General features: G+C 44.8%; 1 protein-coding gene across 1 annotated transcript; it reads right to left on the bottom strand.

The window, feature by feature from the left end:
• Positions 1-2399: 2399 nt before the first annotated feature.
• On the bottom strand, positions 2400-19391 carry E2F7 (E2F transcription factor 7). Its single transcript, XM_075428994.1, has 12 exons — positions 19311-19391; positions 16542-16817; positions 14384-14552; positions 11642-11926; positions 10841-10999; positions 9677-9814; positions 8644-8838; positions 7862-7946; positions 6725-7244; positions 5576-5846; positions 3921-4345; positions 2400-2576 (listed from the first exon to the last, which is right to left on the bottom strand). Exons 1-12 carry the CDS (start codon positions 19389-19391, stop codon positions 2400-2402), a joined length of 2781 nt encoding a protein of 926 aa, XP_075285109.1.
• Positions 19392-24224: the final 4833 nt, after the last annotated feature.

The raw sequence follows: 24224 nt of genomic DNA, 5'->3' as shown, positions 1-24224 counted from the left end.
GCATTGACAAAAACAAGACAGCATATCAGCTCCCTCTCCCAGGCCCACATCTGCTTGTGCAGCCATGACCCATCAAACCGCTTTGATGGTGAGGGAGCCGATCCTCATTTCCAGACCTGCTGCATTTAAGGAAGCTCAAAACTGGAAGCAGAAATTGGAAAACTGAAGCTCCATTTTCACTCCCTGCGTTTTCAAGTATAGTTAGGTTAGTTATGGCACAGAACAACATTATTGACAAAGCGAGGCAATTTTTGCGACGACGCTTCCCCTGGAGCGCAGGGCCGACATTAGCTCTGGTCCTCCTGTCTGCTCCCAGCTGCCATTTCTCTAAAAGGCTGCACCGTGCTAGAGGAGAAGAGAAAAGACAAGGTTTGGAGAATCAACCTCCACCGCGTCATCCTGAACCCTAGCAGCCTCCTTCCAGCCCCAACAGCAGCAAAGTGCAGGGGCAGCACCATGTCAATCACACTTTGCTTTCCAAAGTGGAATTAATTTAAGTGGGTGTATAAGAATAAACAATTCAGAAGCAAAAATTGTAAACTTTCACAACTGTAGTGTAATTAAAAAAAACAACCAACCAACCTTAAAATTTAGCAGTCTGAAGATTTCTCTTTACCACCCGTGAAATTTCCTGTGATAATTCTACTACAGATTTTCTTTCAACGAGGGCTAATCAGCCCTCCTCATAAGGCTGTTATCGGTCCGTTCTAAGATAAGGCCACATTACTCAAGCTCCCAGCTTCACTAAAATTCTTTCTTAAAGTCCATTTTCATAATACATTTCATTAGAAAAATAAAAAACCTCATCCAGTCCCCAGCCCCCGAAGTCCCAGCCTCCCTTACCCAACGGAGCAGCCCATCCGACAGCGTGTCGCCCTGCCCGCGGAGGACCAGTACCAGTGCCAGTGAGAGGAGAGCTGACAGCGCTGGCCTCACATTTGCTAAAAGTCCAGAGTAACGTGATGTCAACAGCAACGCTTTCTGTCTTTTAAACAGGAAACTGCACAAATTTAATTGCAGGTTGCTACACCAGTGAAAACATACCCAAGCTTAAGAGCGTTAACTCTTAAAATTATGTCCTATATTATTAATAGCACCATGCATTATTTGAGGACTCTGGATGGTGACTGTTAGACTTTTCTTCCTCCTTATCTTCTCCTAAGGAACACAGATCATTTTTTTCCCACTTCCAAAATTCATGGCTCCTGCTCTTTTCAGCTTCTTTTTTATGGTTTAGATAGATATGTGCCAAAAGATAAGATCTCCCTTGTCTTCCAAGTACGCTCAAATGCACTATTAACCAGTTATGAAATTCCTGTAGGTGAAGAGTTAGGCACTTAAGTACACACCCCTTAAGTAGACTTACGTAAACCGCTCAGTAGGCACTTAAGTAGATTCAGGTTAGACTGAATCTAATCATGTGGTTCATGACCTACCAGTGTTCCTTGGTCATGAAGTCTAGACTACACATTTAAAAGGGAGATGAAATCTTAGCACAGCCTTCTCAGTGGCTTGTCACTCCCAAATTACTTTGTCAAACTGATTAAAAGAATCAAGTTTCATATTCTTTACACCTAACTTGTACATTTTGCTCAGAGTAAACGAAAAAAAAACCCAAGGACTAACACAGTTCATTAACACAATTATAAAAATGTTAACATTCACAGTTATTTTGGTCTTAATATTTTTCACATTTATACGTTCAATCATATTGTGTTAAGTTATTATTAGGTTTTTCTAACCACAAGTGCTGGGCAAATTGTACAACAACAAACTGACATTCAAGTAATCCTACCCTGAGAAAATCTGTTACTCTGAAGCTGCAAAAAAAGTTTTTTTGCACTAAAACCCACTCCAATGTGCAAAACAAATAGCAAGAAGCTACACTGTGAAGGTGGGATTTGACAGATGATTGGAACCAAGGAAACAGTTGCTCTCACAACTGCAAAAATTTGTCGTTTTCACCACAGATTTACTCAGGGTTAAGTAGAGTACATGCCAAAAAACCGCTTGCCCCAGATAAGTGCTAAACATCTCAGTTAAAACCATGAATAAAGAACCCCTGGGGACTCCAAGAAAATCTGTTTGCTTCTCCTCACAGCAACAGAGAGATTTTTCCAAATTAAAACCACAAATGAAATTAGATGCCCACAAGGCCATATGAAGCACAGCACCAGAACTCAAATCAGTACTGAAGGAACAATTCCGTAAAAGGTTTTCAGTACCAAGGATGATTTGTGAAGAAGGTGGTTAACAGAACCGGTGGCTGAACAGATAGTGGGGAAGCATGCCAAAAGGGATGACATTTCAACGCGCTCCTCTTGTCAGGTGAGAGCTTGTTCTCTTGTAATCGATACAGGGTCCTAGGACAGTCAGCCCATCCTTTGCAACAAGTGGACTTAGTCAGGGCTGGTACTAGAGATTTCCAGTCTCCTCTGCACAGAGCTGGCATTTCTGGTCTGGTTGCCTTCATTTTTCTTCCATGAAACAGGGTCTCCAAGACTTCCAGGAGTTTTGAAAAATGCCTCATGACGTGCAGGACGAATGCTCTTGGGAGTGAGGGGAGCCGACGAAGGCTATTTGTGAAACAAAACCAAAGTGATTCAGCAGGATTTTCTCAAAGCCTACACGCAAGCACGCAAACAGAAGACAGCTTGTAGACATTAAGGCCTGTGCCCTGCTGCTATAGGGAACCACGTCACACACCCTTTCAGAAGGCCCACAAGAAAAGCTATGGCTTTGCCCCTGCTTTTTGTTCTAGAGCTGTCTGCCAGTACTTCATCATTGCTGGAAGCTGAAAGCCTCTATCTCATTTCCAACTTAAATGTACTCATGACTAGTTCATACTCATTCATTCTTATGCCAGACCTGTCCTTTAGCTTAAATGGCTCTTTCCCTTCTTTGATGTTTTACTCACTTTTGTTATTTGCTAGCATCAAAATAAATCAAACATTAGTCTCCAAAACCCTGGCAACTTCTCTTTTAAGTGCCACTCTGCTGTAACCTATAATATTAGCACCTGTAACCATACTGGCTACCAGCCAGTCTCTATTGCAGACTTTTTCTAAAGCTCAAACAAGATAAAGTAACATCCATAAAGCTTTCGAAAGTTCATTTTGTTTGTCACTGTATTAGACAACAGGAAAACAAATCACAGATTTAAGAATGTAAGCTAAAGCTGTGCAAAGATGTCACTGCTAATAGTTGTAAAGACCCAGGTAACACAGCGTGACATGAGTGTTTCAGGTCACTCATTGTACTTCAGACAAATGAGTCCTTCACTTTTAAATTTCTTTTTTTCTAACTTGCTAAGTCTGTTTCTATGCTAGAGTTTTGAAAAATATAGTTATAAAAAGATCAACAAAATCCAAAAGGATTGTTGTTTTCCCTCCGTTCTGACGCTGAACAGAGATCAGGACAGGGGTGAGGAGGTAACCCAGGACACTGCTACCTGAGCCAATGTTGCAGCCAGTTGACTCCTGAATTATGACAATCCTCCTGTCCACCTAACGTGTTTCTGTAGCCCTTGCATAACACGCTTACAATGGTAGTGTCAAATGGGGAAAAAATATTGACTTGGATTTCTGGGGAAAAAACCCCTGCAACTCATTTTTTTCTATATTTCTAGAAGATTTTAAAAGACGAAGATTATTATGATTTTAAAATTCCCATCAGATTTATAAAACTTACCACTTCACCATTCAGGGATAGACGTGCTATGCTCGGCTCTGGCTCTAACACTGTCCCCCCAGCCCTGCCACCGCCACAGATGGACATGCAAACCAAGCGGGAGACGCCAGCTGCCAGCACGCCAGCTCACCACTCAGACACACCAGCACCAGCCCGCAGCGCAAGCTGCCCTCAGTCCCAGCGACCCGGCACGGCCGTTTCATTGCCACTCAGCCACCTTCCAGCCTTACCTGCTGCAGCTTCAGAAGGGTCACTGGGTGCCCCACGCACACGGGGGAGTCCAGCTTAACAGCGCCGCAGGACCTTGCAAGCACGGGACTCAGGTGCACAGCGGGGTGAGCTGGTTGCTGGGGTTCCACTGAAGGCACAGGTGAGACCTTGGGGGTAACCACTGCTGTGGTGCCTATGAAAACAGGCATCGTTGATGCCAGGCCGGACATACTGAAATTCATGGAGGTGGCAGCTGAGAAGGAGCCATCGGGAACTGGGGAAAGAGCACTGGTGACTGCGGGAGAACAGACGAGAGGGAAGGAAGCCAAGGCTGCTGATGGCACCACAACACAGGGGACGCTCAGAGAAGGTAACTGGCTCGCAGCCAGGCTGATAGCACCAGGGGCTTGGTTTGCAGAGAACAGGAAATTAAAACTGCTTAATCCTAAACCAAAGAGAGAAAAGGCAAGGTGTTAATACAGTTGACAAATTGGAATTAAGCTGTTATAACTTCATCTAGAATGGTACAGAGGGATGACAACAAAGAAAGAGACAGACTGCCCAAGAAGAAAACTGACAGAAAAAAGAAGGAAGCAAACTATCACAAACCTGTGACTCTTCTGTCAAGCTCCCTTTTTTTACCTTCCTCCATCTCCCCCCCTACTGCCTGTTCACTATATCGGCATCCATTTGCTTTGTTCGTGTTAAGTACCAACCACACACCTTGCTGGTTTCTGCTTCTAACTTCAGTTACAAGCAACTTCTTGGCTAAACAAACTCTTTTTTTCACTAACAGAAATCATATTCTCTGCTATACGCAAACACATGCATTTCTTTTAATGACAAAAAAAAAAAAAGGGAAACATCCACAAAGATATACCCCATAGGCAATGATTTTCCTGAGAATGGCTGATGAAACACTGTTTTGAAACACAAGCTGCTCCAGTTCCCAGTTTGTCTGACCTTGCAAGACAACGGGATCAACATTTTCAAACTGAGCACCTCCATCCTGTAAGTGAAGTCCTATAGACCCCACTCTGTGCTACCAGTGAATCAAATACTAAAGCAGCAGTCACGGAAATCTGCCACATGTATCCTGTTCCCACAAAACACTCTTCCACTCCACACAAACACAGGCATGGAAAACAGTGGACACGAAATCCTTTTGCAGTGTTTTCAGCTACTTCCTCCCCATCCCTACTGTGTCCTATCAGCAGGCCTGGCTACACTCCCAGTGCCTCAGTTTTTGTGGAGTTATCCTGATGATGCAGGTGACAAGACAGTACAAAGTTCGTAGAAGACTAAATTTACCCACTCAGGGGGATGCTGTTGCACTATTCTGGCCATCTTACTGCCAGACATAGACTTCCAGCTCCTCTGAGTTTTGAATGCTCCACAGGTATCTTTTTTGCTGCACATAAAACAAGAATGCAAACCCCACATTATTCATGTCTATTAAAGTTTGGGTACCTCAGAAAAATGCCTGTATTTTCACTGAAGCAATAGTTCATCTGGAGTCAAGAGAATTCAGAACTATTAAACTACTACAGAGAACAGCTGACAGTTTTTGTGCCAAATACAGACTTGTTCATCTATGCGTAGGTCTCCCTATCTGAAAAGCTCAGTGAACAGATGCAGAAGTTTGAGCGACTCTAGATCTCACGGCTGTCCTTACCAGCAGTAGGCTGAACATAAAGATACTGTGGTAGGAAAGGTTGATTGGCTTTTTCTTTAGAGGTGTGCTCTTTTCCTGGAGAGGGTTCATCAGGGTCTTTATTCTGAGACCATTTTTCTTGCTCCTGAGAATCTAAAGGCTTTGTAGACTCCTTGTCTGCAGACTCTAGAGCAGCAGAACTTGCGAGGTCAAGATGAAAACCTTCTTGATGTTCAGCAGATCTACAGCCACTTCCAGGGACAGATTCTGCCTTGGGTGACTCAGAAGGCTTCTAATCAAAAACAAAAGAGGCAATGATGAGTCCAAACTGAAATAACACAGTGCAATGTCTCTCATGCACTTTCCTCAGCTAGAGAGTAAAATGTGCACCTGTGCAACGGGGCAACACAAAATTTGTTAGCAAGTCACCAATTTTGTTTGAGGGTTTGAAGAGCAATATTAGCGATGTCTAAGCCCTGTGCTGTAATTCACTTTCAGTACTTGGAGACACTAGGTAAGAAATACCTGAGCTTGGGGATTCATTTCTCTTTATAGATAAGGAAAAGCCCCTGTTTCAAATGGCTTATATTCAAACACTGTTATGACCTCGAGCCTGACACTCATTTTAAGTAGTTAAGAAAACTGTGAGATAGATGCACTTCACTCTCACCATCATCTCCTCCCTCACCAGCCTGCTGTGGGCAACACTGGGCATGAGACAGAGGGACTCAGGCTGGAGAATAAGGGGAAAGTACAAATCGCACTGCTGTAGCTCCGGCTCAGTGGAGTAAGCAATGCTGCTGCTGTCTGGAAAAGCCCAAGCCAACAGGGGAAGATGAGGAGTAATAGTCATACTGACTTCTTCCCCTCTGGCAGGCTGTTTTGTTGAAGACAATGATCAGGACGCTGATTACAAATAAGAGCTGACTTTCGCTTCACTATGCAAAACAGTCACGGTCCATTTTCCCCCAGCACTATGAAAACATCTCCCAGTTAATGCCTATACTTCCTGGCACAGCACCCTTACAATCTTTTTAACATGTCGGAGGCAGCATTTGTATCTGTAACAAGAGTGGCGTAATGAACTTTCACTTCTGAAAACACTGTCTTGGGCAAAAGTCTTTCCTTGCCAACAGGAAGCCTAAGTGATAATGAAATTCATGTCTTTACCTTGGGTACTACAAGTGAGAGGGGCACATCACTCTGTTCCATGGTCTGCTTTTTAGCAGCTGGCTCCTCCTCATCTACAGGTGCAGAGGGCGATGCGCACTTGTGGGAGTTGCGTTTCTGGCAGGCAGCTGGAGGTACAGTGGCCTGAGCTTCAGCCCTCCTGTTTCCCATGTCTCCTGTGGTGGGCAGGGTCTCCCTCAAGTTATCTTCCTGAAGACCACCACACAACATAAAAAGGGAAGAAGAGGGGAAGCACAGGAAGGGTTGGTTGGGGAGCAGCGTAGGTTTTCCATTTTCTGTTTTGGAGGCTGCTGGCATGGAAGGATGTAGAGCTTGGCTGCTGATGCCGTTTGGTAGCAAGAGGCTTGGCACTTCTGCCTGAACCACAGGGAAAACTGCTTGAGGCAAAGGGTTAACACGAAAATCAGAGTCCCCAGGAACCGGAAGAAGGGAGAGAGGTGAGGTTATGCTTGGGTTCCTTGCTGAATTTAATATCGTTTCTGTGGCACAAGCTTTATTCCTAAAAAAAAAGTAATAAAAAGAGAAAAAACATTTATTCCAAAATGAAGCCTTTATTTTATCCTTCAAAGCAAACACGTACATTGTTAGACATAAATGCGGAAAAAAATCACCCCCCCAAATCACTACATTTACACAGTTTATGAGGAGGGTCACATTTTATTATTTCTAATTACACAGACGCAGACTTATCATTTTTTTGTTAGAACAATAATGATTTCAGTTACACTTGACCAGAGTCAATCATTCACAAATTAATTGAAATTAGGATAGGTGTAGAGAAGACCCACTGATACGACAGAGAGGCTCTTCCGTGGAATCGTGATTTGCTCAGCCTACCTAGACAACAGGTCAAAGGAGTCAGGGATGACCTCTATAAACACACATGAGATGAAGAACTACTTAAGCTAAAGGACAACAATGGTACAAGTACAGGTGGGTATAACTTAGGCATGAAAAAAAGACCCCAGAAAGCCACGCTGAGACCTATCAGCATTAAAATAACAATAATGAGACTCTCAGGCAATTTTCTGTCTCAGTCCCTTCAATGGAATCTAGCCTTGAACTGAACATGACAAGCATAAAGCTGAAACTGGACAGGAGTTAAGACCAACCTACCTAGTATCTTCTTCTATTTTCTGCCTGCAGACAGCTGCTAGATTTATCATTTTGGAGCAGTATTCATCTGAACTCACAATACAGGCTGAAAGAACAAAGGAAAATTTAATTATTAACAGGTAGGTTTTCCAAGCATATTTTGATCCTGGCCATATAAGGTAATTGAAACAATTTTTCTATCCTGACACATTTTTGTAATATTCACTAATGACCTAAAGCCACGATGTGCAAGACACTCAGAACTCTCAGTCCCACCAGAGAGGTGCTTGACATCTTCATTTCCTATAACAGGGAACAGTGAAAAGCCCCGTAACTACTTTATCTGTTTTAACAGCTATCCATTAGATTGTTACTGTAAATTGTTACTGTAAATCCCTTAGATTGTTACTGCAGTTTCTTCTGTTAAAATTTGGTGCAGATAAAGAAAGATTCTTTAGCCATGAAAGCTTGCTTTATCTTATGGTTCCTAATATCACTATAAAGATTTTAACCAAATTTTAACAGAAGTAACTGCAGTATGGTTGCAGTTAGCAGAGAACAGAAATATTTAGCAGGAAACAAACTGCAGATTTAAGGCAGTATGGCCCATCTAACTTTAGGCACTTGACTGGAAGGTCCAAAATAGAAGTCTCATCTTATGGACAGTAGAAGTATAGGCACCTCCCAAGGATAATTCACATATTTAGTTAGGCTGATTCACTCAGCCAAGTGCCTTAGACTGCTGGGCCCACATTTGTGCAGCTCCAGTGGCATACAAAAGAACATGCTTCCTTAGTAGTTACCTTGCCTCTCTTGATGTGGGCTGTTGGGCTCAGAATTGACCTTCCTTCTGGTCCCCTCACAAGGCTGTGCGCCATTAAATGAAGCGTGACGTGTAAACCTTTGCTTTCCGGTAGCACAGATCTGATACGGGGCACAGGCTCCTCTCTGTGTTCCTGGCAGGGGATCAGATGTCGGGTTATGCCCTCTCGGCTCATCTGTAGGAACATAATTATGTACAACAGTCCTTCAGAGAACACAGCTCATCATTTAGACTTCTGCCATGTTACCAAACTTGGCCGCAAGAGAAGAGGTAACCTTTCTACCATCCCAAATCCCACAACACTGAAGCAGACCTAAGCTCAGTAAGCACCGACAGATAAGATCAGGGCTTCCATCCTTTCCATTCCATGGCAGCTGCAGCAGCAGCTACACTCTAGTGTGCGCACCCAGGAGGAGAAAGGGTACTAAGAAGGAATTAATACTATCCTTCACTTTTACTTGGTCCTGGCACTGGCCTGACCCAAATACATTAGCAAAGGGCTTCCCTTTGCTCTGGCTTTTAGCCAAGAATCAGCAGCTTACAGAGATGCTCTGGCCCACCGCCTCCTTTTTTGCAGACAACCCTTTTGTTCAAGGGACACGTGCAAGAAACAGCCCTGCTATACCTTGGCAAGTCCCCTCACGAAGACAGTAATTAACTGTCTAGTTATGACAGAATTACCGAGATTTTGCAATCCAGAAAAGCTGTGGACCCAGATTTGGAGATGTAGGCATAATCTGCCACTGCTCTACAATTCATACAGTTATTCCTACAGTTATGTAAGTTGGTGTAAAAATACCAGCAAGACACAGTATCCTTCAACATCCCTCCACAGCTCCAGCCCTTCAGCACAAAGTCTAACAAGGGCAAATGTTGAGCTGGCCTGCAGTTAATAGTTACAGGGTGCACAATGAATGCTGAGCCATTCTTTACACACAGAAAATAGCCTATATTACCACTTGGGACAGGATTATCAAAACTAAAAGAAAGGAGATGCGAGCTACACGAGTTACCATTCTTACCAGGGAATTCCACAGGCCCAATCCACTTGAAGGCTGGTTTGCGTCCTCGTTCCTCTGTTACATGAACTTTTTTGATCAAGCCTAGGCTGGTGAGAACATTGGCAATATCATATAGTCTTCGTACCTTTGCTAACAAGAAAGGGTAGAAATAGTCCAGACAGTCACATTTACAATGCATACAGTACATATTTACATGATAATTCCATTCCAGAGTATCACCACAGCTTTCATAGACGAGGTGGGTAAAATCAAATTGGGATGGACTTCAGTCACCTCCTATGAAGCCTGCTGGGTCTGCTCCCACCTGCTTCTCACTGCTTCTTCATATCTTAGCTGCTCATCCATCTTAGCTGTGCAGGCTTAAGCTCACCTACCTCATTCTGATGGAAACGGGTTAGGGAGTGATTACATCATCAGCTTGCCCAGCAGAGGCAACTACCTCTACATGGGGTAAAGACAAACACTTGGGGGCAAGAGGCACATGAGTGCACATGATCACAAGAGGACACATATTGATCACCTTAAAAATGTAACACTCAGAAAAATCTCTGCGACTCCAACAAATAACATGTTTGAGCTGAACATGACACCCACAGGTTGTCCAGCTAAACTTCTCACATCCCTCCTGGTATTTGAGGACTTCAAAAGAAAAGTCTTTATTTTAGAAGGATTATTTACTAATGCTGAGCTTTTCCATCTTGTCCAAGGGATCTAAGTACTAATCCCCACTAACTGAAAAGCAAACTGTGCCATCCAGCTGTGAAAGATTTCTGGGGTGAAAAGGAGAAGTAACACATTTCCACAGAGAAAAAAATAAACTCCATTAAATTAAACAACATGTTTCATTTCAATAAGTTCTGAAACATCATTCAGAATGGTACAGGAAACAGGGTTAAAGTATAAAAAAAAAAAATCAAACAACAAAAAATTTTTCTTCATTCTGAAGATAAACCTTGGAGATAATTGTTAAATTGACTCTTCCCTAGCCCAAGCTCTATTTTCACAAACCAGCATTTGCAATTAAAAAAACCCCAAACTATATTTCAGCAAAAGATTCCTGACCTGCTCTTGCTGTTACCTACTGGTATCAGACCAAACATGCCCCTGTTTTCTTTACTCACTGACTGATTATCTGTCTCTTGACAGCCAGCTTACTTTTAAATTTGCTGTGGTCCACTGTATCCTGGGTTTCTTCTATCAGTATTTTTGCTGCGATGTCCAGAGTGACTATCTTGGTCTTGGAGACAAGGAACAGCATGACAAACTTTTGGCTCATAATCCGCAACGACTTGTCCTTTCTGCTGTTTGCAGATGCTGTGTTACAAATAATACCCAAGCCTCTTAGCATATGTCATCCATCACAGCTAGAAAACTAGCAATTAGGTTTCTCACACAAAAAAGGGGTATGCTATTTCCTTCTTGGGAAGAAGAAATCTTTTGAAAGGAAGCAAATAACTGAGTAATGCAGACAGAAGTCTCTCTTTAAAAGGCAGTAAAAATGAAAGCTTGCAGAAATAGCTTTTAGAAAGTCAGATTCCAAAGATGATTCTATGTAACGTTACATCATTTTGCGCCATTGTAATTTTGTGACTCCAATGGACTTTGCAACTTAAACACTGTGTATTTTATGGGCAGCATGCAAACAGCAGACAAATGGAAAACAGCACCTTCTGTCAGGATAAAGCATTTACTGTCAGGTACAGGTGGGGAAAGAAGAACTGGAGTGTCTGGCAGAAGTTTCTGCCAGTCTGGAGGGTAGAGGGAAAATCCATCCCAAGACCCATGCTAGCGACAGGACAGAAGGAAGAATTCTGCTACTTCCGCAGTGAATTCAGCACTTTTTTGCAAAGAATAGTTTTTTATTACTAAATTTAAAAGCAAGGGGAAAAGCCACATAATAAACCGGAGAAAGAGATTTGTGTCTGTGTATCACGTCACATACATTAGTTGTCTTACCAGAGGTGCAATCTGTTTCTGAAAAGTCCAGTAATGGTCTGTCTTGAGAATCTGGAATAGTTTCCTTTTTCCTTTCCCCAAATTTGTACTCCAAATCCTGCTCTTTGTGCTGGAAGAAGGTCATTAGCTCTCCATACTGCAGCTCTCCTGCTTCCTGAAGCGTTTTCAGAGTCTGACTTAGGTTGTGCCGGCCATGCCAACAGTACTGGTTCTTGGCCACACGGCTAACCAAGTGCAATGACTCCAGGACATTCACTATATCATAAATTCGTCTCCGCTCAACTCCTGTTTTCGGGAGGGAGGAAATAAGAGACATAAACGCTCATCTAGTTTTAATGTGCTCTTCAGCAGAAGCAGAACGGAGAACACGCTGTTCTCTAACACTGAGTGTTCACAAGATATTTTTCACTGTTCTCCTGCACACATTACATTAGATCCATCCAAATGTGTACAAGTAAGAATTGACTTCTGTATGGCCAGCCCCATGGTATGATGTTCTTTGTCTGTTTATATTGTCTGCCAGCCCAGCCATGGCTTCAGCTTAAAGCATCTACACTGTGTTTAGAAGAACTGGTTGCAGTTTGTGCAGCCTCACTCACTCAGACCTATCCAGGCTGCCCTGAGGCTATCAGAGCACTCTGGCCCTTCTTGTCAGAGAACTTCAGAGCTCAGACACATACCTGTACACAAGCCTGTGGATAACAGAGGACAGGACAGGGTCTGAGCCTGGCACTGACACAGGGCAGATATCAAAGCGCACTCCTACAGAAACCAGTGGGTGTGTGGTGCTCCACTTGCATTTCCAATGGCACAATTATTTCCTAAGCATTTACCAAGCAGAGCCAAAGGCTTCACAAGGTGCAAAGCAGTGCAAAATGAGACCCACTGTTCCCAAATGCAGCAGAAACAAGTCCTTGGTGCTGGCTGGGTCTGCACCAATGGGAAATCTATGAAATATGTCCAACTTTGGTTCAGGCTGACTGACGTGAGCAAGGTTGGGGACTGAATATGAACAGGCTGGTGACTCTGCTCACTGTCCTGAGTACCTGTCCATGTCCAGCACCATTTGAAGCGTGGCTGTCATATATAACACAGTGCACTATATGCTGGTGGCAGCATCTGCACCAGAAATCCTGTAACATCAGCTAAGCAGGACAAGTGCTAGCCAAGGGAAAAGGTTTTGAAACATTTTCCTGCTGAAGGCAAGGCCTTGATGCATCTGTTTACCTATGTGGAGAATATGGATAATACTTACCATCCTCAAACAGATATTACGATAAACAATTCATGAGTATTTCCAAGTATGTGGAGGTCCTGGAGCGAAACATACTCCGTAAAAACAAAAGTGCTACACATACCCTGGTGTCTGCCAGGCATCAGCAGTATAGCCCCCTTTGCGGTCTTTCCATAGGCCTTCAGTTTACAAAGCAATATACATTTGTAGCAAAAGCTGTATTACAACCATCATTTGTTACACAGAGAGAAGCGACATCAGCAGTGAACAATTTCGTGGTCCCTGAAGCAAGCGGATACAAGCAAGCAAGGAAGTGAAAAACAAAGGGAGAAGAAACACACCCCCTTCTGGGAGGTAAAATCCCCAACAGTAAGTCTTAAAACAAAGTTTCTAGTATTTAGGAAAGCAAAGTAACACCGCTCCCGACACAGAATATAGCACTACTGCTGTTCAGCTGTACAAGGTTGGAGCATGAGCATCTCATGCAAACACAGGAAGAAGCAACTGCAAAATCCAAAAGAACAATTCATTTATAAAGTAGTTTTTGTAACTACTTACTCCATCTGAATTCTCTCCTATTTCCACTTCCCATTACTAAGGCAAATAAATGAGTATTTCAAGGACTTTCTTACTAGAATCACAGAGGACATCACTCTTCTGTTCCCTTTCTTCCCAAAACAGACAAATTTAATTTTTGTTACCTATTCTCTGTTAAATACTTGAGTTCTAAATGTAGATACAATATTTATGTAGTTTAAGTCCAATTTCATAAAGTCCTTCCTAGCTAAGAGACAACCTCTCCAAGGACCTGGTTCTTTTTGTTATTGGTGTGACCTGGCTGAGTCCTCTCCCCCAAGTTTTATTACCTCTCTCAGATACTTCATTAATCTTAAGACCAAACCTGAAAGCAGATCCAGCAAATAGGTTACTCAATACCTTCTTGCCACCTCAATACAACATATTTTCTCATTCTACTCTTGCAGGTCCCCTGGTAAACTCCCCTCACAAGACAATATTTAAAGCTAAGATAACCTTGGTGAATCATGAGATCTTGGAAGATATAATGTCAGGCACGTTACTGAAGTCAGGCAGTAAAGCCAACTGATTTCCTGCACCCACTAGTTTGCAATTGTTTACCCAAATGTTCCATTTTGACAAAATTATTGTTTATAAGTCCTCCTTCAGAGGGTTTGCAACTCATAACTCCTTCAGTTTTCAGCAAATTGAAAATCAAAGAAAGCAACAGAGTGGATAAACAGCTGGAGGATAGATCTGTCTAGTAAAGAGTACTGCCAGAAAGCAGATTTCAAAATGGTAGCATTATCAAGCAGTAAAGATACTTAGGAATATTAGGCATTTCCAACTCTTGATTAGTATGATTAGAAGAGCATCCAGACCCAGGAAAAGGCAGACTTTGAATGTACTCTGTAAGAAGGATGATCTTTTGAAGGACCTCCTCTTAGGTTACTCCAGGTGATCAGTTACCCCATTTTTGCAGGTATACATACCAAGAATTGAAGCCACTTCATCCAAAGAAATAGTAGTTTTTTCTGTTGATAATGGATAACTTGGATAGCGGGCTAGAAACTTTTGGCACAAGAGTCCTAAGCTTTTCTGTTTTCTGCTGGGCCTCTGCTTTTCAAATTCATCAACCGTGCAGTCATCTACCATATCATACTGTTAAAAAAAAAAAGTTAACTCTTTAGTGCAGAGCTTTAGAAGCAAGGCATAGCCAAGCGAGGCATATTTCAGATGTCAGCAATATTTAAGCTCAGACTTTCTACTAAGGAAAGAACCACGGACTCCTTGCAAGCACAGAACATTTGGATGACACACTTTTGCTTGCAAACTCTTTTTAATTCAACACACATCTACAGAAAAACTCTTATTTGCAAGATCATAAAATAATGGCTACGCATAAGGAAACAAAAGAGTAAGACCAAAAACCCAAGACTAGCAGATGGTAAGATCCTACTTGGAAGGAATATTTCTTTTTGACAGAGAGAGGAGGAATATGCCCTCAGACACTTCTGGATCTAATAAACCAGAAGATGTACAGGCCATCAAAGCGTTCCTGAAAAACCTCTCTCATGATATTTTACTGCCCTTTACAGTGCCTCTGTAACTTTAAGAAACTGTGGGTTGGGGAGGGGGCATGATGCTGAGAGACTATAAAAGGCACCACCCAGTCTCTGGACCTTAAACCCAGTGAAGCAGTTAGTGTAAGTGAACTCTGAAGGATGGCCTGAAGATGGTCTTTCTGTCCCTGCAGGGCAAAAAAGAACCCAGCACAACTGTGATGGCAAGAATGTATGAAGAGGTATGCTTATTTATTACAAAATGAGAATGACAGAAGATTTTTCTGCACTGGTAACTTTGGGGTTTGCTTCTGTGTCAAAAAAGGAGAAGAAAATAATCTCACCCTCTGGCAAAGAAAAGCTGAGAGTGGCAGCAGCTGTTGAAATCGACGTTTCCTTGCTTATGAGACCTTAGCTGTCCTTTGCTGGTTGTGACTAAGTGACCTTGTGGCAGGCTTTTGCTCTGATTGAATTCTTTGTTTTGTATGGTATTGACATAGCAGTATTCTTACAGTAACACTTCTACATCTTTTGTAAGTTAACTTTCTGTGTGGAGAAATTTATGAAGCATAAGTTTTACTAACTAGAACATATTTGAACACTTTATAGTAGCCACCCCAACAGTGCTATATGATCTTAGCAGGCTTGGAGTGGTGATGAACTAGCATTTAACATCAACTGTTTTTTACTTACTGGAAGCTATGTTAGGAATTATCTCTAGAGAACCATTTGTTTCTTCATGACTGTCTAAACCAGAGAACTCTCGAGACTACCGTCACTATAGATTCTGTAGAAATCTACATTGTAGAGTGATCTGTACCTATCAAATGATGCTCCTCCGTAGGAGGACCCCAGAACTATACTCCTCTCAGTGAAATTACCAAGGAAGGATATTCTACAAGAAATATTCCAGGAGAGGGAAAGCAGTGGTTAGAACAAAAAAAAGTCTGAAGGAAGAAAACTGTAATGATGCTTATTACCACCCTGACGTCATCCTCTCCACGGGTAGACTTCCTAAAGGGAGGACAGGGACGAGCCCTCCTATCGCCCGAGTCCTGGAAAGCAAAAATTTTCATAACACTTGACCATGCTGTCTGACTACTAGTTTTGGGGCTGGTGTGGAAAGGGGGAGAAAGGTTATAACTGACCACTCCACAGGGCTGTTGTGGACAAGGTATAAAATTTCAGAAGTATATTGAAAAATACGCCTGCATCATTGTCAAATTGCTTTTGAAAATGCTGCCTGTTTGTTTAAAATTTGCTTTCTAATGTGGTTCAGAAAATAGCATCAGAAGTACTTAAGTTGGGGAAAATGACACCTTTATGCTCTGCTTCCCTCACTGTCCTCCTAAGTAGCATTCAGGCTCTCAAGGGGTCTCAGGTCAGTTACTATTAAAGACAGCTAGTTTTAGTCTTTGAAAGTCCTACTGCTCAGCCAGTGCTGTGTAGGCAGCTGTCCTTGGGAATGGTTTACAGTTCTGCAGTTTTCCATAGCGAGTAAAGGACCAGTTAGTTGTGCCTTAAGGCACAACTTAAGGAAGGTCTGAGTCCTAACTGAACATAAAGTAACCTGTGTTCTGAGTCTCACCTGTAACGAATCAGGTGTGTCACTCTGCTCACTGTTTTCTATGGGTCTGAAGAGCTCTTTCTTCTTTTCCCTGTCCCTCATGTCAGGGCTAGCAGCACTAACAAGCATCTTCAGGTTAGCAGTGGGTGTCCAGGGATCAGGCTGAGGTCTGTCAACAAGCTTAACGGGTGTAATTGGATTCCTTTCCGGGGTGCAGCCTTTTTGCTTCGACAAATCAACTGGTTCATTCTTAATGGGAGTCTTTGGGGCCATCCTGGATCGATCAAATATGTTTTCCTATTAAAAACAAAGCTCTTTAGACACAACAGGAAAGAAAACAGTCTAATAATCAATTTCATTGTTTTTACGAAGGTAATTGCAGTGACTCATGCCTTGGCACTCACAGCTATGTTTAGCACAGTTCTTCTGCCTTTGCTGGAAGTGGCAAAATAGTCTACATGCTAGTGTACTGGAGGCAGTGTATATGAGATACTGCCCTGAATGACAGAACCCGGGGTCAACCAGCACAACTGATGGCCTATCAGGCTTTTAAACTGGCTGATATTACAAGCCAGTATTGCCCACAAACATAAATCACCAAATTGGATTGAAACTGAAATAATGCATTGATCACATTACATGTAGCAAGAAAACACACAGTGTTCTGCTTGAAAGGTCCCCAGTGAAAAGCCATGCTGGGGATGCAGCTCAGACTGTCATAAAATGCCACAGAAAAGTGGCTGTAACTTTATGTGCAAGTGAAGCAAGCTTTGCATCTGCACTACCTGCTGCTCAAAACAACAAAGAAAATCTCCATAACTGTATTCCTTGACTACAGCTATGAGCTGCTAGAAGGAAAAGTCTTATTCATTGGCTGGTTTTTCATCATTCTTTGAATGAAGTTCAACTCTCCCCCAGTCCCTAGCTCAAATCAAACTTTTTTTATATTTCATCTTTGGGTCCAATTTTACCCCTTCTTAAGGAAGTTTTGCTGTTTATTTGGAGCAATTCCACTATCACAGGCTGATATAGCTATTTAAATAGGTGATTCCAAATATCACCTTTTCAGGTACAGTGTAGGTAGAAAGCAGAAAGAAGTTCTAATAAGAACCGAAGCTGGCTTTTATTAGAAGCAGTTCTGTAACATTCAAATTGCAAATAAATTTGGCACTCTGAGCCCTGATGATAAACACTTCTGCCTACATTCACCTATGAATTACCCAGAAGGATGTAATAAACATATCTCCTTTTACAATTAACAGTTAGCCAGTTGTAACTTACTACATTGTGATAAATAGAGATCAATTTAGAGGCCGTGGTACTTCTTGGAATATACGTTCATGTAGTGTTGGCACTCAGTACACTCTTGCAATTTCACGTTTGGCAGTGAACCAACACTTAATCTGTAATGGAGAAAGTCTACCTTCCACTCAAGTTCCTGTTCACTATGGCTGATGCTAATGGAAGTGCAGTGAGGGCAGCTGGAGCAATCTGCTGTTCCACTACCTCAAATTCTCATGTTTGTGTAAGTATCACAACGAAAAAAGTAGCACGACTACATGAGAAGCACATGTCTACTACTAACCTACCAGATCTTTATTTTTTGAATGTCGTAATTGCCTACTAAGGTAAGAAATGCTTTTAATCCCTCTTCCCCCCCCCCCCCTTTTTTTTTTTGTTCAGTAGCCACAGTGCTCTATGAACTCCTAGCTGTATTCCACAAAACTGCAGGGGCAGTCTGTAGAAGTATGAGATTCACCTTGATCCAAGCAGAGGTGGCTTACAGACACACGAGAACAGGAAAGGCTGTCTTAATGAACTTGGTATGTAAGGAGGAATTGAAACAAATATCTGAGATAACAGGAGCTGAATTTGGAGAGAACTGTGTGATCTTTGGAGGACTCTGAGCATGGACAGCAGGTCATGAATCCAGTGTAGCTCAGGAGACATTACGGAGCAAGGTATGCCTGAGGCCAGGTATCCTGTCTCCTGGCTGGTGGGGCAGGAGAGGAACGATGAGCTTGTCCTTGCTGAGTGGCACTGCTTAGCCTCTTGACCTGGGAACACCACCATATGGATACAGGCATACTTTTCCAAGGCAGCAGGCATAGCTGATGTGTGCATCAGCACGCTCAAACTGCTGCTAAATAACAGGACTATACTATTCCCGTGTCAAGTCAAGCCTGGCATTGGTTAGCTTTTGAACAGTGAGTCTGTACCAAAGTCTCCTCCACCTTACCTGACGGTAGCCACCGGGATGCTTGAGATTGCCTAGTGAGTTTTGCTTATTAAGTGAAAGCTTAAAAACCGTTTCCCTGGGAATGACGCCAGAGTGCAATCACTTCGCTTACTGACAACGCTGGGGTGACTCAGGGTTGTTTTACGGGCTGGTCTCCGTGTCCTCAGGGTAGCGCCGGGCACCCCCAGGCTCCGAGCGCCGGCCGGACGGATGCTGCCGCGCAGACCAGCTGCGGCGGTCCGAGGGGCAGCCCCCCAAAGGCGGCCATCGGGGCCGAGCGGGACCGGCTGCCCGGCCCGACCCACCTCCAGCCCCCCGGGCCGGGGCTCCGCGCCCCCGCGGGCAGGGGCTGAGGGGTCGCGGCCCCAGCCCGCTGCGGCCGGCGGGGCTGCCCAAGCCCCCCGCAGTCCCGGCCGCCTCCCCCACCCCCTCGGAGCGTCGCCTGGGCCACCGTGATGCTCCGTACCGGGGGAGGCGGAGCAATGAGTGAGGGGGTCCCCACGGCACTGGGGACAGACCGGACCTCCCCCCTAAGCCCCGCGCCCGCTCACCTTCTGGGCCGCCTCGGCTCGGCCCCGCCGCCCTGGCCGGCCGCTCGCCAGGTCCCGCAGCGCCAGGACGCTCACCTCCATCTGCAAAGCGAGCAGGCGCTTTCAGCCCGGCCCTTAAGAGGAGCCGCTCCCGTCCCCGGCAGAGCCCGAGGGGAGCGCGGCAGCTCGGGGCTACGCTCCCGGTGGGGGGCGGCGGGAGGCCCGGCGCCCTCACCGCGGCGGCGGGCGGGCGGCCCGGGGGGCGCGGGGCTCTGCCGCTCCCGCCTCAGACATCGCTTTACGATCCGGCCAATCAGGCGCGGCAAGCCGGGGAGCCCCGGCAGCGCGGCCGGCCAATCAGCGCGGCGGGCTAGGCGGCGCGCGGCAGCGGGGCGCGGGACCGGGCTCCCGCCCGCGCGGGGCCGCTTGGCTCCTTTTTCTTCGCGCGGTCGCCGGCGGCCGGCCCGCCCTCCACCCCCCCCGTCCCGCCGCCGGGCCGCCAGCGCGAGGCGGGCCGTTGGCCGGCGGGAAAGCGCCGCCCGAGCGGGCGGCAGGTGGGGGCGGGGGGGTTCGGCCGGTGAGGGGCGAGTTCCTGCCGGGGAGCGGCGGGGAGGGGGGATGGGGACCCGCTCCTCTTTCCCGCTGCCTGCTGGGCCGGCCCTCGGGTCCGGACGGGGTGGGCTCTGCCGCTCGGCGCTGCTGCTCCTCCGGGGGAGCTCGGTACGGGGCCCGCGGCTCCCCTGGGGGCAGGGTGCGGTGCCTGACGGCCGTCCCCGGCAACGGGGCTGCTTCCGGAAGAACACAGCGAGCAGCCGCTCTGGGGAGCGGGCCGGGGGCGAGGGACTCCTCGGGAGCCCTGAGGCAGCCGGTTCTCCCCGCGCTGAGGTGAGGGAAGGGTGGGGAAAGCGCCTCGCCCAGGGCTAACGCATCAGGTCCAGGCAGCCTGCGGGGCTGTGCGGTGAGGAGCACTCAGCTGGTCCTCTTCTGGCTGTGGAGACACAATGTTACAAAAAAAATGACAGAAAAATTGTCAAAATAACAGCTTTCTGCTGCGCAGAACTACTTCGGGCTTGAAAGTGGTTGCTCCAAGCTTAAGCTTAGTCCTGGAGAAAATTCCTCCCTGCGGTGTAATTAATTTTGCTTTGTAAACTGAGCTTGTATTTAAGATATTTTTTCTTGTTGTTATGCTAATGACAGACGTGCAGCTGCGTTATTCCTGTCTCGTCGTAGGAGGATTTCCTTCTCAAGTCGCTCGCGAGTTAGTCAGGAGTTGTCACAGAAGAAAAATTCCAGTACACAGTTCTGATAATTTATAAAAAATATTTATTTGTTAATTTCTGAACAGAAAAACTCTATTTTAAATAGGGATGTAGCCAACAGGTAGATATTAAGTCTCTTGCATTAACTTTAATTTACTCGCTCTTAACCCGCTCTGATTTTTTTCTGCCAGTACGTGGCAGTTTGTTGAAGAGAATGAAATATAAACTCCCAGAGAACATCTTTTTGACTGCGGGGGGGGGGGGGGAGTTAAGGCAAAAAAGCTCTTTACACTTTTAAGGCTTGGTCTTTCTATTGTCTAGAGGAAAATTAATTCCATAATTGCAAAGTATGTCTCTCGGTACATATTTGGATCCATAGCAGTTACATATGGAAAGAGACATTTCTAATGAGTAAGCTGTTACTACTGCTTTCACTCACAGGAACTCTGAAAACAGACTCATGAGAATCATAAAAGATGCAGAGTAATGGAAAATCTAAACAAAAACCTCGTGTCGCAGGCTGACATGTTCAGGCATGAACTCTAGGCCAAGGTAATGAAGTTGAGAAGAGAGTTTAGCAGCTGAGAACCTGCCTTGTGTGCTGCACCCCCAGCGATACAAAATTGCCATATGGCCCCTTTAGTCATCTGCTTAAACAAAAATTACTTGGAAAAATATGTTCTCAGACCTTTGTCTTAGGTCTGTCACAGGCAATTGTGTGTCCGTTGCCAATTAATAACATCTATGATAAGGTATTATGTGCTGTGGAAGTTTAATAGTTCTAACTGCATTTGCAGCTCTAGTACAGAGACTTCCTGGTTTGACTTGATGATCTTAGAGGTCTTTTCCAACCTTAATGATTCTATGATTCTAAGAGCTTAATGGTGGTCAGGACCTTAATGTTTGAATCACGTGCTAAAATACTGTGGCATGTGCGTGTAGAAGGTCATTTGATCGTTACGATTGCTTCTGGCCTTAGAAATCTGGTCATTTATAAGCGATCAAGCAGAGTATCTGTAGATTGGCATGAGAGCCAGGAGGCAGAAGTCAACGTACTCATCAACTTCAATGGCAGGCGATGCAGTCAATGCAGCACATCTCGCCGAGATGTTACTCACTTGCAATACCATCATTTTGCTGCTGGAATGGACCTGGGGCCTTTAATCCAACGTTCAGGGCTTGTGACTTTTCTAACTTTAGGTGAAGGATGCCTCTGAATATGAATTGTTACTACTAAAACTCTCCACAAGTCATCAAGTGAGAAGCTATTTGAATCAAGTTTGACACCTTCATTTAGTTTTGCTGACGTTTTACACGCACGGTATTCTTGGCAGCTGAACTTCTTACTGCCTGAAGGCAACTGGCTGGGATTAGGTAACGGCTCTGTTCTGGAAAACCCACGGTCTGTCGAAGGCAGAAGAAGAGTGAGTCAGATCTCTGACGGGCTGGAAGCCCAGCCTGTTTGCTAGGTGACATTTGGCCCCAGAAGAGGTTGTGGAGCCCAGCATGTGGATGAGTAGCAGGGAAAAAAAAAAGAAGAGTTGGAGGGAGAGAAGGGGGCACTGCTATGTTTCAGGGGGGTGCTGGAGCCCACGCTGGCATGGTTTACAATAAAGGGGTGTGAGTTGCTTATATATACCGAGGTGGGAGAAGTGAGACGCAGCAGTGAGTGTGAAGGGGCCCTGGCTGCTGTTTTAGCCTGGGGAAACGCGGTGTATTTAGGCTGGAGAAGCCGCTTTCTTGGGAGGCATTGGCAGGGATTTGGGTACAGTAACTACTCTTCTGTGATACGGAAATGAGCATGCTCAGAATTAACATGTTGATCTTAAGCTGTTACAGTGAGAGGAACATATGTAACAAAATACACTGTATTTGATAATCAGTGCTAACATTTTCCTCCAGATCAATACATAGCATTGTAATGCATTTACTAAGCTAATTCTTTGTTTGGTGAAATAAACATCCAAATCTCCTCTGACAACAAAATGAGAACCTTAACTGGTTAATGTGTTGTGAGTTAATTGGAGAAAAACTATGACACTGCATTTCCTTTCCTGGCTGTGGCAGCTGTGAGAAGCTTGCTAATTATCAGATATGATTAATTATCGCATATGTATATCGTAATAGGCTCCAAGATGGTTTTATATCTATCTCTATATGTACAGGTGATCTGCTACAACTGGCAGGAAAACAGTTAACAAATAGGCTACTAAATTTAAGTACAAGTGCCTATTCTTGAGTAGTTTTGTTACATGACTTTGTTACAGGACCAAAAATCCTATGTGATTATTTACAATTTTGTATGAATGATACATGGACTTATATATATGTTTTTCTATTTAACATGAACATTATTGAGATTTGAAAGTTCCCATTAATTTCCTTCCATGTGTTTCCAGACTTGAAAATACAGTGTTTCATGCGAGGTAGAGGTGAAGGTGCCAGTTCTCTGTGACAAAAAGCCGATACCTTTGGCAGAGGAGATGGATACAAACAAATCATATCAATGTGTCCAACAGTACTGTCCGCCACAGAATAGGAAACAGTTTTGAAGACATCAGTATCTTTAAATGTGTATGACTTCTTGTAATGCAAAAAACATGGTGGGTTAAAGACCTGGTAGTTACTCTCTTCTCTCTTCTCTTCCCAGCTGCCTTTTCCTATGAGCTCAGTTATGCTGGAAAATTGTGTTTGTCTGTTTTGGCTAATATTTGAAAGTTCAGCTCAAAAGCTATGAGTGAGGAAGAGAGAGATCCCCGCACAGAGTAAGTGATGAGGTTTTATTTCCATTAGAAGCCAGACTGAGCCACCCAATTGCCGAGCCATCAGAGAACCTGTGCCCACCACCAGCCCTCTCACCAGTGGAGGCAGTGGCGTGGCTGGTGCTGATCATTCCCCAAGCTGCCGCTGGCTTAGCTGTCATCTCCTCCCTGGGATGTTCCCACCCTTTGGCGACCTCAGGCTGCCTTAGGCTGGGCATGTTCTGCACCAGCACGGGCAGTAGCCGTGACCGTTTGGCGTTGAAAAGCAGCCAGAAGCGGTTGCGTTAGAAGTGATCCTACGGACGTTTGGCATCAGTAGCCGTGGCTAAAACACAGAAGAAGGGCTGGGAGTGGGACCCAGACCCAGCAAGGCCTTTCTCTCGCCATACTGTGGCGTTGAGTGCTTCTGCAGTTTGCATTCGCTGTGATACAGAGCCCCAGCTCTGGCAGGGGGGACAGAGAGGGGCCACAAGTAGACCACAGCTGGATGGCTTGAGTAAATGACAGGTACGATATACACATCTGAAATCACTCCAGTAGAGGAAGACATTGAATGAGTTCCCTGTTTTCGAAGTGCTCTGCTTAACTGCTCTGTCAGTATCATTGCTTTGTCCCTTGGCTCTGCCTTACCTGTAAAAAGAGTGGGCAATCCAAATCAAGGAAAGTGCTCATGGTGTTTAACCCCAGGCTACAAGGTGGTAGAAGAGCTTCAAATCTTCGGTGTTCCCCGTTGCCTAATCCAGGTGTAGCCCTGCTCAGGGTTGGAGATTCACAGGAGGCAGCCAGCTGTTTGCCTAGTGCTTGCATAAATCCCTGCTGGGAGCTGAGCAGCTGGAATGGCCATGCCTCTGCCCTTTTACGGGTCTGGAGTAACCTGCCAAAGGTCGCATGAGGAAGCAGGTCGCTCACTAATC

The sequence above is a fragment of the Opisthocomus hoazin genome, chromosome 8, assembly GCF_030867145.1.
Source record: "Opisthocomus hoazin isolate bOpiHoa1 chromosome 8, bOpiHoa1.hap1, whole genome shotgun sequence".
Lineage (NCBI taxonomy): Eukaryota > Metazoa > Chordata > Aves > Opisthocomiformes > Opisthocomidae > Opisthocomus > Opisthocomus hoazin.
This window is presented reverse-complemented; position numbering and strand designations above follow the sequence as displayed.

Coding starts and splice junctions, on each gene's coding strand:
- E2F7 (XM_075428994.1), bottom strand. CDS start 19,391: ATGGAGGTGAGCGTCCTGGCGCTGCGGGACCTGGCGAGCGGCCGGCCA. Junction 14,553..16,541: donor ACACACCTGATTCGTTACAG/GTGAGACTCAGA, acceptor TTTTTTTAACAG/TATGATATGGTAGATGACTG. Junction 11,927..14,383: donor TGAAGTGGCTTCAATTCTTG/GTATGTATACCT, acceptor TCCCGAAAACAG/GAGTTGAGCGGAGACGAATT.